We start from the raw sequence: 18,251 nt of genomic DNA on the forward strand, positions 1-18,251 counted from the left end.
CTATCACTGAGCTTTTAGCTCTTTAGCCAGTATAGGAGACAGTGGTCCTTTCTGGTTTGTATATACTAGAACAGCCTACATTTTTCATTTTTAAAGGATGAAATTTTGAAGCAAATTTGTAGAATTTTTAAACTGCTGAAACATTTGGGAGGATTAGAAAGTACTAAAAAGTTATCAGAAGACTAGCAAATATGTTTGGCTTCTTTGTGAATCTTAGTTATTTACTGTGATTTCGTGTTTCCAAGTGCAAGTCACTGGAATCTTTAGGAAAATATTGAATAATTCTGCAAATTGATAGCATGTACTGGTTACTGTCTATTTAAGATTGCCCAGCACATAAAACACACTGAATTAAACTATTCATAAATATCAGAAAGAGATTGCCACTTACCTGATAGCTAATCCAGATGCGCAACAACTGCCACTGCCCTTAGGTTTGACTGGAGCTGCATCTCAAAGAGATCTCCATCCACTTTACAATTACTTTAAAAAATGACGATTTGAAACAAATCTTGGTGAAATCCCCAAAGAAAATAAAGATCACTCGTATTATCATATTGCTCATTTAGATCATGGCTGGGGAACCATATTTATTCACACTCTCCATGAGTGCCATATGCCACTTAAAATATATGTTTTGAGGAGATCATGTCTGCTGAAGACACTCCATACATTGAGAAAATTTAATGAGTATTGGGAAGCAAACTGACAAGATCTCACCCAAGGCAGAACTTCAGAGGAAAAATTAGGGCTACTGTATCTGCTTGGGCAAGATATCTGAGGCACATCAAAGGAAAGAAAAAATGGTTTTGATAATAACTAATTGCAGTTTTGAAGGAATTAGTTTCTAGATATTCTTTTGAGATCTCAGCTCAAACTGCATCCTAATTTTATTGTTTTCAATTATCTATTATGAAAGCTAATTCAACTTTTCAGTTCGCTAAACTTCCATTATGTGGTTAGTCAGATCAGGTGGTAAATGCTTAGGGTCCCTCTCCTGCCACCCTGTACCAATGATACAACAGGTTATAATTCTTTCACTATGCTATAACATTGTACATCCCTACCACTAAATCCATCTGCAAAGACCAGAAATGAGTTGTCACTTACCCAGCATTTAATCCACAAGTGCATACACTATCACTATACCTAAGATCACACCTCAAATTGAAATAAACTTCTGCCCACTCAGAATGTTCGTCATGAAATATTAATAGGAGGCAAAGTGTGTGTGGGGAAAACTCATCTATATTTATCTTCTTCATTTAAATTGATCTGTTGGGGGGGAATATTACCTTGTATCTCCCCAGGCTATGATGTATTATTTGGTTCAGAAGAACCATATATAAGTCTTGGTGTGATATATTGGAAGGCAGGGGAAGAAACTGGATGATGTCATACCCTGCCATATGCTCTTCTGAAAGTCATCAAACAACTTTTCTCCTGATACTATAAAATCGTATTGCGTGCGTAGGTCCCCAAGCCACCCCTCAAAATAATTCACAAATCACACGTAATTTTAGTTTAAGGTTTTTGGCACTATTTTGGTCACAACTTTATTAAAATACAAAATCTGTGAGTGGTTGCTTAGACATTGGTTATGACTATCTGTCCCCCCGCCTGGGACAGAACTGACTTTCCGAACTTCATCGGAAGCCAGTGAAGGGAAAACAATGTTGGGGATCAGTTGAGCTGAGCGTCAGTCCCTCACAGCTCACCCAACCAGCTCCCCAAGGCTTGCCAACCCTGGTCGCATTTCAGGGATTGGACGAAATTGTGGCAAGCCCCAGGATTCCTTTAATGGAATTCCCTTCCAGCACCATTGGAGGGGCAGGCACAGCCTATCCTGACCCCTCCACCACCAGCTTTTTATAACCAATGCCTAACCGCAACCTTACAAGTTGTGACGAATTGCTAAGTAGTAGGCAAAAACCAAGTGACACCAACCAATCAGCCAAATGGCAAAATTCCTACTGCACCAAGGCAGACGACCCATGACAGGCAAAGCAAGGTCAACCGGAACACAGGGCGGGCCGATACACTCTGCGAAAGACAAAGAGAAAGCAATGTGCCCCAATATTTAAAGCCTATGGTCCCACCCACCCAATTTGTTACATGCAATTTGCCCCAGCAACCCGGTCAGCCAATTGTTGCGCCAGGCAATAACTATTAACCTGCCTGGCAACAGAGGCTGGCCTGGCGGCCCACACCGCAACACATGCTCTCATTTTAGGGAGTACACACTTTGTGGCTCAATTTGAAGTCAGAGCCACGAGATTTGCGAATCCCCCCCGCCCCCGCCCCGCCAAAGGAAGATAGTACAGAGATCAGGAATGTGTCCTCAGCTCCCATGGTCCCTTTGGAGAGCAACTCTGCTTAGAGCTGAATAGTTCATTCATTTAAGAAAGGGAGGAAAATGACTGAAGCAGATTTGCACAGCCACTTCTCACATGCCAAATAACAGAGAACAAGGGGCTTGCCGATCATTGAATTCTGACTATACCTCTTGCTTGCCTGGATGGAAGAGGGAGAAATGTTTGAGACTTTACATATGAATATATGCTAATGTGCAAAGATAGTTGTGCTGGTTACTCCACCTTTGTTTGTTCCTGGCCCTTGCCATCAGTGTTTAATAGCCCTGGTAGGCTGCCCATGACAGAATGTATCCTTCAAGGTGAAAAATATATATGTTCCCATCCATATTGTAAGCCATCAAGCTGAAAATACACCCCCCCCCATCTATATACAGTGGTTCAGCAGCCTATTGCTTCCCCTGCTTTCCCAGGACTGCAGACATTGTGCAGCAGTGCTAACAGCCACATCCATGAGTGATGTCAACCACTTGCCAGTAAAGGCAAATGAACTGCACTCACAAATTATGCCTGTCCAGCCTAGAATAAAGCGAAAACTATTCCATGTTAGTAAACTTTCACAATTAAAACAGACTAAAAATAAATGGGCTTAATTACATATACTGAACAGTCTCTGTATTCCAGGGAGACTTAAGTGCAACAGTAACATGAAAAAGCTCGTAAGGGCAGAATTCCCTAGAGCTCCAACATGAACCGATATTAACAGGCCTGGGACATTTCTATTGTACAGTTGCAAAGATGCATAGCCAACACATTATGCGCCACTGTCTTTTTAAGTAAGATGGGTTACGTGCAATTGCTACAACAAATCACCATTTCAGTAATACTGGGTGAAACTTGGGCTAGACTGGACTGAAAGCAAAAGGGGTTGTTTCTTCTTCATTATCTTCATCTTTTACTATAGACCATTTAAGATGCATTTCTTCCAATAAAGACGACCGTATCCCTCTGTGTAGCAAGTGCTCCCTCAGGAAACTTCCCTGGTAAGTTTCTTTATAAAAACACTTATTACAATAAATGTGTTTATATTCTTACAGGAAATAGGTTCTATCAACGGCTTCATAGCCTTGATAGCTAAATGGAATACTCATGTGCAAAGGCACTTTGTCTCTGGCTACTAGATTTCAGGGAGAAACATCAGGGGAGGCTTATTTCTTTAATGCCCTGGAGACATTAGTTGACCATAGTTGAAAATGGAATTTTCAGGATCTTCTGGATCAGATAAGCTGACAAGTCTGCTCCAAGAGGACTATTCTAAATGTTGTTGTTGCTGTTGTTACTACTAGTAGTAGGAGAATCCTAAATATAACTACAATGTTCACCATCCCTGACTATTAGCCATGGTTACTATGGTTGATGGGAATGGGAGAATAATGACACCTGGGGAGTCACAGTTTCCCATCCCTGAGATTTAACATCTTGCACATCTGTGCAGTAGCTGTATTGTGCTCAGACATAATAATCATCAGCATCCACAGTAATGGGTGGGTGGGGGTCAGACTAGCCCACTACATGTGTACAGAACTTGTCCAAGTTTTGCTACTCAGCCAGATGAGAGATTAGGACACCACCAAAAATGTTTCAAGCAAGGAATAGAGAACTAGCCCTCTTGAATTAGGTAGATTATATATTCTACACAATAGTTGTAGAACTATGGGATGGGTGTAGAATAAAATATGAACTTTGTGCATAACCTTTGCCTGGAAGAAAACTTGTGACACCCTGTTTATCTGGAATGACACAAGTTAAGTTTTATCACGTCACTGACAAACTTAGCTACATGTTCATTTAGAGGCAGCCAACCCCTATCAACAACCTCAGATATGCAGATGACACAACCTCAGATCAACAACCTCAGATATGCAGATGACACAACCTTGATGGCAGAAAGTGAGGAGGAATTAAAGAACCTTTTAATGAGGATGAAAGAGGAGAGCACAAAATATGGTCTGAAGCTCAACATCAAAAAAATGAAGATCATGGCCACTGAGCCCATCACCTGCTGGCAAATAGAAGGGGAAGAAATGGAGGCAGTGAGCGATTTTACTTTCTTGGGCTCCATGATCACTGCAGATGGTGACAGCAGTCACGAAATTAAAAGACGCCAGATCCTTGGGAGAAAGGCGATGGCAAACCTAGACAGCGTCTTAAAAAGCAGAGACATCACCTTGCCAACAAAGGTCTGTATAGTTAAAGCCATGGTTTTCCCAGTAGTGATGTATGGAAGTGAGAGCTGGACCATAAAGAAGGCTGATCGCCAAAGAATTGATGCTTTTGAATTATGGTGCTGGAGGAGACTCTTGAGAGTCCCATGGACTGCAAGAAGATCAAATGTATCCATTCTTAAGGAAATCAGCCCTGAGTGCTCACTGGAAGGACAGATCGTGAAGCTGAGGCTCCAATACTTTGGCCACCTCATGAGAAGAGAAGACTCCCTGGAAAAGACCCTGATGTTGGGAAAGATTGAGGGCACAAGAAGAAGGGGACGATAGAGGACAAGATGGTTGGACAGTGTTCTCGAAGCTACAAACATGAGTCTGACCAAACTGCGGGAGGCAGTGGAAGACAGGAGTGCCTGGCGTGCTCTGGTCCATGGGGTCACGAAGAGTCGGACACGACTAAACGACTAAACAACAAACCCCTATTGCAGTCAGTGTTTTTTGTTTTTATGGATAGTGACATCATTATACAGTTTAGCCAGCATGGGACATAATAGAATCAAGTATCTCCTGTTGCTGTTGTGTTCTGGTTGGGAAGATGCAATCAAATTCTTACCTCACTTCTAGAATGTATCCTTCAAATTTTGAGCAGCAGCCTATGCACTAATCATTCAAAAAACAAGAAAATTATGGATTAGAAAATAAAAGCTAAAAGTTTTCTGTGTGTAAAAGGCAGGAAAAAAGAGGTTTGGAGGTAAATGGATTTTTTTTAAAAAATAAGCTCTAACGTAGAGGCAACTAAACTTTTGGCTTTTCAGATATTGGTAGACCACAAGTTCCACTATTGGTAGTGCTGCATGGAGTCCAACATTATCTAGAGGACAAAAGGATAGCCGAGGCTGTTGCAAAAAGTATGCCAGTGTCTACAGGAAATGTATTCCGTTACCCAGACACAGAGGAATGCTGACATTGTGTGTACCTCAAATAAAGCTGAAGAACAGCACAGTATAATTACTTTGTTGGAATAGAGCAAGGTCCATTCACATCAGCCTTTGAATTGGACCAATTCTTTCCAAAAAGTCATTGATGATAATATTTACCGCTGCAAATTTTACTTTTGAAATTCATCAGTCAGTACTGTGGTGCACCTAGAAACAGCATCAAATGCTTTTCATAGATTCATTGTTTCTTGTTTCTTTTTCTTTCAAAATGAATGGAAGAAATACAGATGGGGAGGGGGAGGGAAGAGGGGAGGGGAGTTATATTACACTGAGCCAAATGATTTTTTTTTAAGGTAAAATGCTGAGAGGATGAATAAAGAATTTATTAAAAAAAAATTTGAATAACAAAGAATTTAGACACTGTTCTTCATCGTTGTTGTTGTTTTTAAAAAATCATGATTTCCATTTCTTTTTTTGTTGCTTATATCCCTGTAGCTTTCTGATATAATGGAGAAAGAAAATCGAACTGTGGTTACAGAATTTGTCTTTCTTCATTTCACTAGCATCCCGAAGCTTGAGATGGTGTTGTTTGTGCTTTTCTTAATCATCTACATCCTATCTCTTATGGGGAACTTGCTGATTATACTCATTGTGGTCGTGGACTCACGCCTACAGACCCCCATGTATTTCTTCATCTGCAATCTCTCGATGGTCGAAGTCTGGTACACCACTGTCACAGTGCCAAAGATGTTGGAGAATTTACTGGCTCAGAAGAGGACAATTTCCATTCCAGGATGTATCACTCAATATTACTTCTTCTTTGCCTTTGCTGCAATTGAGCTGTTTATTCTGACAGCCATGGCTTACGACAGGTACCTTGCAATTTGCAACCCTCTACGATACTCCGCCATCATGAACCCTAGGACATGCAGGAATGTGGCTGTGATATGCTGGGTTGTGGGATTCATATGCCCTACATTCCCTTCCTTCATGTTAGCTAAAATTTCCTTCTGCAGCCCCAACAAAATCAACCACTTTTTCTGCGATGCTGGGCAGATATTTCGCCTTTCATGTACTGACACTTATTCTATTCAGGTCATTGGCTACGGCTTCAGCAGTGTTATTGTAATGGCCACTCTTTTGTTCACTCTAGGTTCTTATGTGCAAATCGTAATCACTATACTGAAAATGTCTTCTGCTGCCGCCCGGAGGAAGACATTTTCCACCTGTGCCTCCCACCTCTCTGTAGTCACCATCTATTTTGCGACACTCATTTTCATGTATGTCCGCCCAGCAGTAAAATACAAATCTAATGCCAACAAAATAGTAGCTGTTTTCTACTCTGTAATCACACCCTTGCTGAATCCAATGATATATACCCTGAGGAACAAGGATGTGAAAGAAGCTTTGAAGAAAACTTTTCTCATAAATAAAGTCTAAAGCCACCCAAAAACAAATAGCTCTAAAATAGCTTGAAGTGATTATGAAACTCACACTGAAGGTAGTCCCTGAATTACCCTTCTTTGCACCTTCCTTGAGTGTATTTCTGAGTGTAGCTGTGTGTGCGTTTGTGTGTGTTTCCTGCTTGAAAAGTGTCATTTAAATGTAATCATGTTTCTTGCATGCCTAGTTAGAGAGGGATGTGTGATCTAAAACAGGAAATCGGATCCTCCTAATTGAGGGGCTGCATTGTGCATGGGCCCAAGGCACTCCCTCCATTCATGGAGGGGGTGGGGGATGAGCCTGAGCCATGCGGTGGCCCCACGATCATGCCATGGCCTTTTCGCCAATCAGAGAGTGGGAGCGTGATTGTGGGGGCCTTTAAAAGGTGGTGGTGCATTGCTGGGGCTTTACCTGGCTTCACGCCGCCGAACACCTGCCCACCCCCCCCTAATGTTTTAGATGTCTGCTTTGGTCTTGCTCTGGACTTTGGTTGATCGTCTGTTTTGGAACAGGGGCCGGGTAGGATTTTTTTTCCATTTGGCAGATTGGCACTGGCCATCTGGTTTTCGCCTACCTCTTAGCAATCGTTACAACTTTGTAAGGTTTGGTGGTTAGGCATTGGCTTAGTGAGATGCGGGGGAGGGGAGGTGCAGCCATCTCCTGCCCCTCCAGGTACAAGGGTATTCCAGTAAAAGAATCCGTGGGTCTGGGTTTCGTCCAAAGTCTGATTGGGGGCTAGGGCCATGCCAGGACCCAGCAAGAACCCTGGGGTGAGTTTCAGTTAGTTGCCATCGATGGAGCTCCCTCTTTTGGCGCTTTACCCTTCTAGATTTCCTGCAAGGCAGGCATGAGTCAGATATAGTTATTGCTAATGCCTAAGCCAATACCACTCACATTTCTGTAATCAATAAAGTTGTGGCCTAAATTATGCCCATTAACCTTTAAACTAAAATTCTGTGTCAATATGTTTTTATTATTCCTGGGGGTGCGCAAATGAGATCATTCATCCACAGATAATCAGTGGCATATTGTTTTGAGTTGACATATTTAATTTTATGAATCAGTTTTCATGAATCATATTGAGTAAATTCAACAATAAAAATGTATAATATATGCATATGATTTTTTTACGTCAATACAGATAGTCTGGGATTTAAAAAATCCATTTGAATGGTCTGTTGGAAGATGAAGGTCTTCAACAGGTGCCAAAAATGCAATGAAAATGGAACTTGCCTAATATATAACAGGTGGAAGATGCAAAGTCTGGGTGCCACAGCACTGAAAGCCCAATTTCTATTTCATATGGAATGGATTTGCTGATGGTATGTATCTACAGGAGGCTCCTTCCTGCAGAGCACACTGATCAGCTGGGTATATACAGGGTGGGGCAGTTGTTTAGATAAATTTGTCCTGAGCTTTGTACACTGGTACTAGCAATTTTATCTGTGCCTGGGTACTCTGCCTAATTCTAGGCTAGAACATGTCTCAGCTTTCCAAATAAATTGCTGACCAATAAAATGACTGTGATTCAAGGTGAAGAAAGGTGATGTTGGGCTGACATGGGAATGCACCTCGTATGACAGTGTCTTACAAGTATTTGCATTAGGTCATTTCCCATTGTTAAAAACATGGGAAACAAAAAGTAGATAGTGGTAATTATTTGCAAAGAGCTCCAAGGTGGGAATAGTCATCCCACCAGAATAAATATTTGTTTGGTTTGGGAATTAATGTATCCTTCATATAAAATGGATAATTATATGCTTACAGTACATTTAGCCAACAGATTTGTGCTTGGAATAATTGAGGATCTGTTTTGTTTTATCAAAAGGGCACATGAGTGAAGGACTTCTGTTCTCTGCTCACTCTGCTTTACATTCCTTCCAGGACAAATCTTATTTTGCTCTGTTTCTTGTGACATATCTGGTAAGTTCATCTGTCTTTCACAAATGCACATATTTATGCACACCATCTGATCACACTGACCCATTTTTGAATTGCTTTAGTTTTCCTCTTCATTTACAAGAAGCATTGAATCTAATAGATAATGTCTAATTGTTTCCATATTGATTGTTCTGCTGTAGAATGTCAGTGCATTTGCGTTGAACATGACAGACGATTTTGGAGGTATTTCAGGGCACACACTTTATTCACATAGGATACTGGCTGAACATGTTAATGGTGAAAGTCACTGTGCTGGCCAACCTATGTTTCAGAAACTTGATTATATTAACCTTTTCATTTAGGGACCACAACAGGCTTTCAAGGAACTCCACATTTTCCCAGAACACAGCTTGAAAGCCACTGCAATAGTATAACTCATAAACGTCTTATTTCTAAAACATAGTTTTATTTTATCTCTTTTGTAGGGCAGCTCAGCTTTTTTGTATCATTTAAGACTGATGTTTGCCTGTTTGTTTGTTTGTTTGTTTGTTTGTTTGTTTGTTTTGAATGTTTATACCTTGTGTTTCCAACAAATTAGTTCAAAGAAAGCTTACAAGCAACAAATAAGGATACAAAAATAAATATAAAACCAAACAGCAACGTACGTACAAAGGAACACAAAAAGCGGCCTTATACTGAGTCAAACAGGTGGTCCATCTGTTTTGGTATTTCTACACTGACTGTCAATAGCTCTCCAGAATTTTTGGCAGGGGTCTATCCCGGTTGTATCTTGAAATACCAGGGAGTGAGTTTGGGACCTTCTGCAAGCAAAGCAAATGATCTACCATTAAACTACACATGCACTCCATCCCCCGCAACAGGAGTGTGTTTCCCCTCCATGACCCAACAGTATGTGTGAAAGAACTTTGTGTCCATCCCTTTCTTTTCTCTGGGTCATGGAACCACATGCAGAAATTTTCCTGAAGCTTGTAAAGGGGAAGGAGCTTTTTGAGGACACAAAACTCTGTGTGTGCATCAAACCCTTTCTCTGTGGTCTGCACTTGAACTGCAGAATTACATTGAAATCCTTCAAATCCCAACATAGCAATGATCGAGATAGATATAAATCAGACATCCTCAACTTCATCCTTCCAGATGTTTTTGGCCTACAACTCCCATGATCCCTAGCTAGCAGGACCAGTGGTCAGGGATGATGGGAACTGTCGTCTCAAAACATCTGGAGAGCCGAGGTTGAGGAAGCCTGATATAGATGATTATAGATACAGATTTGTTTCAAATTTAAGTAAATGTTTGTTTTTTAAAAAAGAATAATAAATAAACTTTTGATCATGTTTCAAAAGAAATAGTGCAAAATGTGTATGTGTTCTAAAAGATATACTGATATATTTCATCAGTTTGTATTTTATATTATTAAGTCACACTAACCCTTTAATTTACACATGAATTCAAGATTTCATCATGCTTTCAGTCCATGTTAATATTGATCCTCGCATCAATATCTCTCAGGGTGAAACATCTCAAGTATGTTTGCTGAACATCGGATACAATGAGAGAATTTATATATTAAGATTGCAACTTCATACCCACTTACCAGCCACAGTGAACTGAACTGAAATTAATTTTGAGTAGACTTTTACAGAGTTGCATGATCAAGGAAGCTAACAATGGGCTGAATTGTTCCTTTTAAAAAAAATTTTTTTTGCTTGTTTTATAGGTTCCTAAACAAAAATGGAAAACCAAACTGAAAGTTCAGAGTTTATTTTCTTGGGACTTTCCAGCAATCCCCAACTGAATATCATCTTCTTCTTGGTGTTTTCAACCATTTACCTGTTAACACTGTCAGGAAATGTCACCATCATTCTGGTGATAAGGAAGGAACCTTCCCTTTATACACCCATGTATTATTTTCTGTCTCACTTGTCCTTCGTTGATATCTGTTATTCAACTGACATTGTCCCTAAGATGTTAATGAACTTGCTAATGAAGCAAAAGACAATTTCCTTCACTGGTTGTCTTACACAAATGTTTTTCAGCCTCCTGTTGAGTGTTACAGAGGTTTTTATTCTTTCAGCAATGGCTTATGATAGATACACTGCTGTATGTCACCCACTTCACTATATAGCGATCATGAACAAAACATTATGTGCTTACCTGGTGATGGGGGCATGGATAATGGGCTTCCTTTTTGCAATAATAAACACAGTGCCCACATTTAGTTTGCAGTTCTGTGGCATTCACAAAATCAGCCACTTCAGCTGTGAGCTGCCACCTCTTTTGAAAATCTCCTGTTCTGACACCTTCCTCAATAATATGATTCTTCTATCTTCTGTTGTGATTTTTGGACTTGGTTCCTTCCTGCCAACCTTTGTCTCCTATTTCCAGATCATCTCCACCATCCTGAATATCCGCTCCCCAGAGGGAAGGAGCAAAGCCTTCTCTACCTGCAGTTCTCACTTCATTGTGGTTGGCTTATTGTATACGACAGGAATGTCCCAGTACATGAAACCCAGCAGCATGTCTTCCATGACAATGGATGAGCTGTTCTCTATTCAGTATAGCATTTTGACCCCCATGTTGAACCCAATTATCTATAGCTTGAAAAATAAGGAAGTGAAGAGAGCTCTTGGGAGAATATTTGGGAAAAAGTAAATGTTTTAACACTACAATCCTATTCAGTTTGTTTCAGAAGCAAGTCCCATTAGTTAAATGGCGGCTTACTCTCAGACAAGTGAGTATAGGACTGCAGCTGTAGTTTATTAGCATGAATATGACACTAACTTAATATACTTCATTGTATTTGGGTATGATTATTAAACATTATAGTTAAAGGATGTTTTATGTCATTACAGTTGTAAACTGCAGAGCTTAGTTCAATATTCATCAATATGTCATATTCAGATTTACTCCCCACCTCATTCCCGGACCAGCTCTTCTAATAGACAACTTCATTGTCCAGAAAGTGGGAGAAGCAACAAGAGGAACAGCCATTTTAGATCTGGTCCTAACCAATGTTGATGACCTGGTTAGTGGGGTAGAAGTGGAAGGATCATTAGGCGCGAGTGATCATGCTCTTCTGAAGTTTACTATACAGCGGAAAGGAGCAGCCAAGCATACTAGGACTAGGAGTATAGTATCTAGATCAAGGGAAGTAATAGTGCCACTGTATTCTGCTCTGGTCAGACCTCACCTGGAGTACTGTGTCCAGTTCTGGGCACCACAGTTCAAGAAGGACACTGACAAACTGGAACGTGTCCAGAGGAGGGCAACCAAAATGGTCAAAGGCCTGGAAACGATGCCTTATGAGGAACGGCTAAGGGAGCTGGGCATGTTTAGCCTGGAGAAGAGGAGGTTAAGGGGTGATATGATAGCCATGTTCAAATATATAAAAGGATGTCACATAGAGGAGGGAGAAAGGTTGTTTTCTGCTGCTCCAGAGAAGCGGACACGGAGCAATGGATCCAAACTACAAGAAAGAAGATTCCACCTAAACATTAGGAAGAACTTCCTGACAGTAAGAGCTGTTCAACAGTGGAATTTGCTGCCAAGGAGTGTGGTGGAGTCTCCTTCTTTGGAGGTCTTTAAGCAGAGGCTTGACAACCATATGTCAGGAGTGCTCTGATGGTGTTTCCTGCTTGGCAGGGGGTTGGACTCGATGGCCCTTGTGGTCACTTCCAACTCTATGATTCTATGATTCTATGAATAAGCAGCCATTGTTCTTTATTATGTATGCTAACATGGTGTCCTGCAGATTTTCTTGAACTCCTATGCCTATAACCCCTAGACAATATGGTCTGGGCTGATGAGAGTTGCAGTTCAACAACATACCAAAGTCCACAACTTGACTACCTTCATTCTGTGCCTTTCCTCAACACAGACTCATCAATGCCTGTTTCTCTAAGTCTCTTTTCTCTGACAATGTTGCTTCCATCAATTGGATCTTTTTTCTTCAGCAACACATCCTCTTCAGTCTGTTTTATACTTAGCTTGCTAATCCTCCACCATGGTATCTTTCATCTAATTTCATGATGCTTCTTCTCTGACACTGTGTATTGTTACGAGTTTGTGGGTGCAAGACCAATATAATCTCTGGATCAAGCTAGTGCTAGAATTTAATTAAGGCTTGATGCATTAAAACTAAGTGCCAGATACATGCATATTAAGCTCTGTACTAGATACTTCTGTCCTCTGGAATCAGCATGTGTTAAAAGCTAATTAAATTTCCCATGAGGTGATAGAATGGGCTAATGGGTCATTAAGACAATTAAGGATCAAAGGAACATGGTGTGGAAACAAACATGTTGAAGAAACATTTCAGGGGGTCACATTTCCCAAGGGGAATAAAGAGATGAATTCAGCCAGTTGTGTAATTTCCAGTTATAAATCTAGAGCTTCAAATCAGGCCAAGTAAATCAATAACAACACACTGAGCAGCAGGATCTACGTTAGTTCTTTCACTCCCAGTGATGTCTGCTAAGAAATTAGGAGGGCTGCATCACTGTCTTAAGAGTCCTTCACTGATTTCACAAATAAAAGCATTGAGTTTACTTGAATGGGTTTTTAGAATGTCACAGTCAAAGATTAGTGTTTATACAGACTGCAAGCAATATGTCTGCTTCTCAGGTAAGGATTTAGACATTGAACAAAATTGATATTTTTCTCTTTGATAAATGCTAAAGTGTTAATTTTCCAAAAAATTCAATAAGTTAATACCATATTGCTTGCCCATAGAAAGTCTTGTGAGAAAACTACTACAGCATATAAATGTAGGACCATATTGGGTTTATTGATCTTCAGTCTTTGGTCCATACAACCTGCTTGTATCTAAATATATGCATTTCCAATGCTTGCTTCAGAAAAAACAGATTTTTTAAAAAAACAAAATGCATTTGTATCACAAACACAAAAACCATGCTACATTTTCTTCTTCATCCAAAGTGTACATACAGTCAACAACAGCAAGAGAAAAAAGTTCTGAAACCTGTAATGAGAAGGATGCAAACTCATACCCTTTGCCTAAAAGACTATGTAGGCTGGTGCTCTGAGGCAGGGAGCATTCTTAAAAAACAGACATCATTTTATACACTGTTATGAATTTTTTTACGGGGGGCGGGCGTGGGGCAGGCTGTAGTCTTGAGCCCCTAGAGTGGAGTTTTGTGAGCTAGAAAGTGGACACTGGCAGGCTGGGTAGCTGGGAGGCAAAGCTATACCTGATTTCTGTTGGAATCCAAGGCTGTGGCTATGGGAGAATCAAGAACCTCATGGGATGTTAATGCTGTGAGCCCCCCCCCCCCCATCATAGGCTCAGGTTGTATATAGGTGTAAATAAACCACCACAGTCTCCACTGTCTCCATTCCAAAGGAAATAAGGACCCTGGGTGAGTGCCTGGAACCCCTAGAATCTCATACGGCTTGGAGATTTGGGTCTTTGTCCACAATACTATGCATTAAGCACTATTTTGTATATTTACATTATTTTAAACCCATTCAAATGTTCCCAGCATGTGGCTACATACAGCAGTACTAGTCTTACCACTTTCTCTATGTCTATAACAAGGAATACAGCAAATTACCCACAAAACCACCAGGCAGGGGCATAGCATCCCTTTGCAAACTACCTTTGTAATCTTTAAAGAAACCTGGCCCATCAAGACTTTCCTTACACTGCATGCCCTTGTCCATTACAACCCATTTCTTCATATCCACATTTGTTCCATTGACCTTCACTCTACTTATAGTGTCCCAGTTCCTCCATGTATTCTCACACTCACTCCTCATTTCATTGCCATGTGTGAGAGTTGCATATAGATGAAATGTTTAGCTATCTGCACTGCTCTAAACACTGTCTTGCTGAGGAACCCTGCCTCCCTGCCTGCAATCAGACATTTTTGGCCACAACTAGCCAACTGTCTTTGCTCAGTAGCAAAACAAAGGAGCACATGTTGCTACTGATGTGCTTGTTGCCAGCCTTCCTCCTTCCCTGAACTTCCCTGTCACTCCAAAAGTGCTTAGTTATTACCAGCATTCGCCAGTGCATGGATGCCAATGCTTCTAATACTTCAAAAAGGAGGAATCACTGGAGGTGATGCCCTGGCTACTTGTTTGCTTTAAATGACAAAAGGGTGCCATTTGGATGCAATTTCTGCCTGAGTTGCAGCGGTGGTGGATCAGTAAAAACAACAACACAAAAACACACAATGTTGTAAAATACATTTAGTGCATTTTCAATGCAACTCCTATGTGATGTGTACGGAAAGTTCAGTCTTTAAATTTTTTTTCAGAAGACGTGGATAAAATTTGAATGCAATATCATAGATGTTCTTAAACATGAGAGGGAAATAACTACTGAATTTGTAAGGATACAGTTATACAAGGTAATTAATTGTGCTCACTCAATTGAGGTACATATACTATTATCATCTACTTAACTATGCCACTAAAAATCCTACTTGTTTGGAACACACGCTTCCCACTGATTGCTTTCCGGAGAGCATCTTTGACCTCTTTGTTTCTCAGGCAGTATATAATTGGGTTAAGCATGGGAGTAACCACAGTATAGAACATGGACACAATTTTGTTGAAATTCACTGAATCAATAGAGAAATTTGATGTTGGGCGGACATACATGAACATTAAAGTGCCATAGAAAATGGTCACTACAACTAAATGGGAACCACAAGTTGAGAAGGCTTTTTGGCGGCCTGTCGATGAAGGGATTTTCAGAACAGCGATGAGGATGAGGATGTACGATATCAGAATGAGGAGGAAGGAGCTAACAATGACGCTTGTGGCCACTATGAAATTGGACAGCTCAGCTTCATGTGGGCTTGTGCAAGAGAGTTTCAGTAAAGGTGGTGCATCACAAAAGAAGTGATTGATCTCATTTGGGCCACAAAATGGCAGCCTGCAAAGCGCAACTAATGGAGGGATGTTAACTATGAAGGCACCAATCCAAGAGCTTACAGCTAGCTTAAGGCAAACTTTGTCATTCATGAGTGTAGGATATCGAAGAGGATTGCATATGGCTAAATAGCGATCAAATGCCATGATAGCCAGAATGAAACATTCTGCGGTACCAAGTGTAATAAGAAAGTAGAGTTGAGTAATGCAGCCTGCATATGTAATGGATTTGTTCTTATCTAGGAATACTTCTAGCATCTTTGGAACAATGTTGGAGGTGTACCATATCTCCAGGAAGGAGAAATTGCTGAGGAAAAAGTACATGGGTGTTTGGAGATGTTGGTCAATACATACTATGGTGATAATGATGAGGTGCCCACACAAGGTCAAGATGTAGACAACCAATCCCATAAAGAAGAGAAGAAGCTGAAGATTCTTCAGACTTGGGAAGCCCAAGATGATAAAATGGGTTACTGCAGTTTGATTGCCAGTCAGCATACTGACATACTTTTGGATCTATGAAGCAGGAAAGAAAAAGATACGTATATCAAAGAATCATCTGACATAGAATAATGATCGTTATGAAAAAAAAATAAGAGAATTTTTGATGCTAAACACACCTGATGTGCATCTAAGCACGTTTATGTGATGTTATCTGAAGAGAAGAGAAAAAGGGAGACAGAGAAAGTGATGCTAACAGTCACTGAGCAGAGTTAAAAATGTGGAAATATACCGTATCTATCATTTCTGATGCTTTACCGTTTACAAAGTTTTGCCACATGCTTCTTCAAGGTGGAATTTACGATGTTGTAAGTACTCTGAAATTTCAGATGGGAGGTGAACCTGAATGGTAATTGCTTCCCAAAAACTTTGCAGTATGTTCAAGATTGAGACAGGATTTGAGCACAAGGTTTTATGTCTCACAGATTTGTTTATTACAGTATCCTAATGTATACTTTCCATTTGGTTCACTGCTTATTATGTTCAGGGTTTTCAGTTTATTTCAATAGGTGATAGGATATTCTCATGGATTAATGACCCATGCTCATTAAATGACCATTTGTGATTTTTTCAATTTAGCTCTACTGTTGAAGTTCCCTTTGGAAGTTACAAATTCCACTTAGAAGTGATGGCCAATGATTCAGGGACACAACTACAGTAGCAGCATTTTAGGAACTACTTTATTAATATGCAACTTACCTTTTTTAATTTTGAAGAAGGCTGAAACCTCACTGTTTCCTTTCTTTAAGAGCTGAAGTGGAAGGTGCTACTAAGGAGATGAGACTATGCTGATCATATCTGGAAGTCAATCAGATAGCTCAGGTGACTCAGAGCAGTTCTTCCTTTATGAATATAGATAATTGGAGGTGATGTTTAAGAGAACGTCATCAAGAAATATCTCCACTAAATAAAAAAAGAACATAGTAAATATAACATTTTTCATCATGCACCTCAATTCTCTCTGGGAATTTTATTCCACAGAGGACCTACTCTGGGATTAGTTAATTAGTAGGTTCTGCGATTTGTCCACCTCCCTGCAGACAGACTCCACATGTGCAATATTTTCTGTCTTATGGTGTGATCCTATACATGCATGCTCAGAAGTAAGTCACATTAAGTTCAGTTGGGTCTACACCTATGTAAGTAGATAAAAAGAGCTGGTGGTGAGAAATCACAGAAATAGATCTGCATGAAAACATTAATCAGTACTATGGCACTTTTTCATGTGTTACATCAACTACATAGTTGACCATCCATCTTTGACACAAGGACTTCAATGAATTGAGTCAAAGCATTTAAAGGAAGACGCGGGTGGCGCTGTGGGTTAAACCACAGAGCCTAGGACTTGCTGATCAGAAGGTCGGTGGTTCGAATCCCCATGACGGAGTGAGCTCCCGTTGCTTGGTCCCTGCTCCTGCACGTCAAAGCACGTCAAAGTGCAAGTAGATAAATAGGTACCGCTCCAGCAGGAAGGTAAATGGTGTTTCTGTGTAGTGCTCTGGTTCACCAGAAGTGGCTTAGTCATGCTGGCCACATGACCTGGAAGCTGTATGTGGCTCCCTCCGCCAATAAAGCGAGATGAGCACCGCTAACCCAGAGTCTGTCATGACTGGACCTAATGGTCAGGGGTCCCTTTACCTTTATTTAAAGGAAAGGAGATTCTCGTCTCCCAGTATTAACATATGAGTGTACCATAATGATATTCAGGGATTTATTGCATGATACTGACCAGATCTTAAAATGGAGGAGGAAGGAGTAGAATTGATCTTCTGAGTTTCATTCCTCTCTGTCATGGCCAGTAAACCACTGGTGCAGCTGTACTAAAAATGCTAGCTTTAAAATATACACATTTTAACAAAACACATATGTATCACACACACACACAAAAGCCATGCTCCATTTTTTATTCTTCCAAATTGTATGGAAAATAAAAAATTAATAAAAAAACCAAGAGTGAGAAGGATCCAAACACACACCGTCTGAAATACTAGAAGGGTGGTGCTCTTGGTATGTAGCATTTTATATACTATGCATTT

At 40.4% G+C, this 18,251-nt stretch overlaps 3 protein-coding genes across 3 annotated transcripts; 2 read left to right on the forward strand and 1 right to left on the reverse strand.

Moving 5' to 3' along the window:
• Positions 1–5,979: 5,979 nt before the first annotated feature.
• LOC308460799 (olfactory receptor 6N1-like) lies at positions 5,980–6,912 on the forward strand (the record flags this gene model as incomplete). Its single annotated transcript, XM_080977334.1, has 1 exon — positions 5,980–6,912. The coding sequence occupies one exon, from the start codon at positions 5,980–5,982 to the stop codon at positions 6,910–6,912; it is 933 nt and encodes a 310-aa protein (XP_080833460.1).
• A 3,633-nt stretch (positions 6,913–10,545) lies between these two features.
• On the forward strand, positions 10,546–11,466 carry LOC308461556 (olfactory receptor 5V1-like; the record flags this gene model as incomplete). The annotated part of the gene is made up of 1 exon (XM_080978558.1): positions 10,546–11,466. One exon carries the CDS (start codon positions 10,546–10,548, stop codon positions 11,464–11,466), a length of 921 nt encoding a protein of 306 aa, XP_080834684.1.
• Positions 11,467–15,234: 3,768 nt separating this feature from the next.
• Positions 15,235–16,212, reverse strand: LOC308460800 (olfactory receptor 6N1-like; the record flags this gene model as incomplete). The annotated part of the gene is made up of 1 exon (XM_080977335.1): positions 15,235–16,212. The coding sequence occupies one exon, from the start codon at positions 16,210–16,212 to the stop codon at positions 15,235–15,237; it is 978 nt and encodes a 325-aa protein (XP_080833461.1).
• Positions 16,213–18,251: the final 2,039 nt, after the last annotated feature.

The sequence above is a fragment of the Podarcis pityusensis genome, assembly GCF_964106645.2.
Source record: "Podarcis pityusensis genome assembly, chromosome: 13".
NCBI classification, from domain to species: Eukaryota; Metazoa; Chordata; class Lepidosauria; order Squamata; family Lacertidae; genus Podarcis; species Podarcis pityusensis.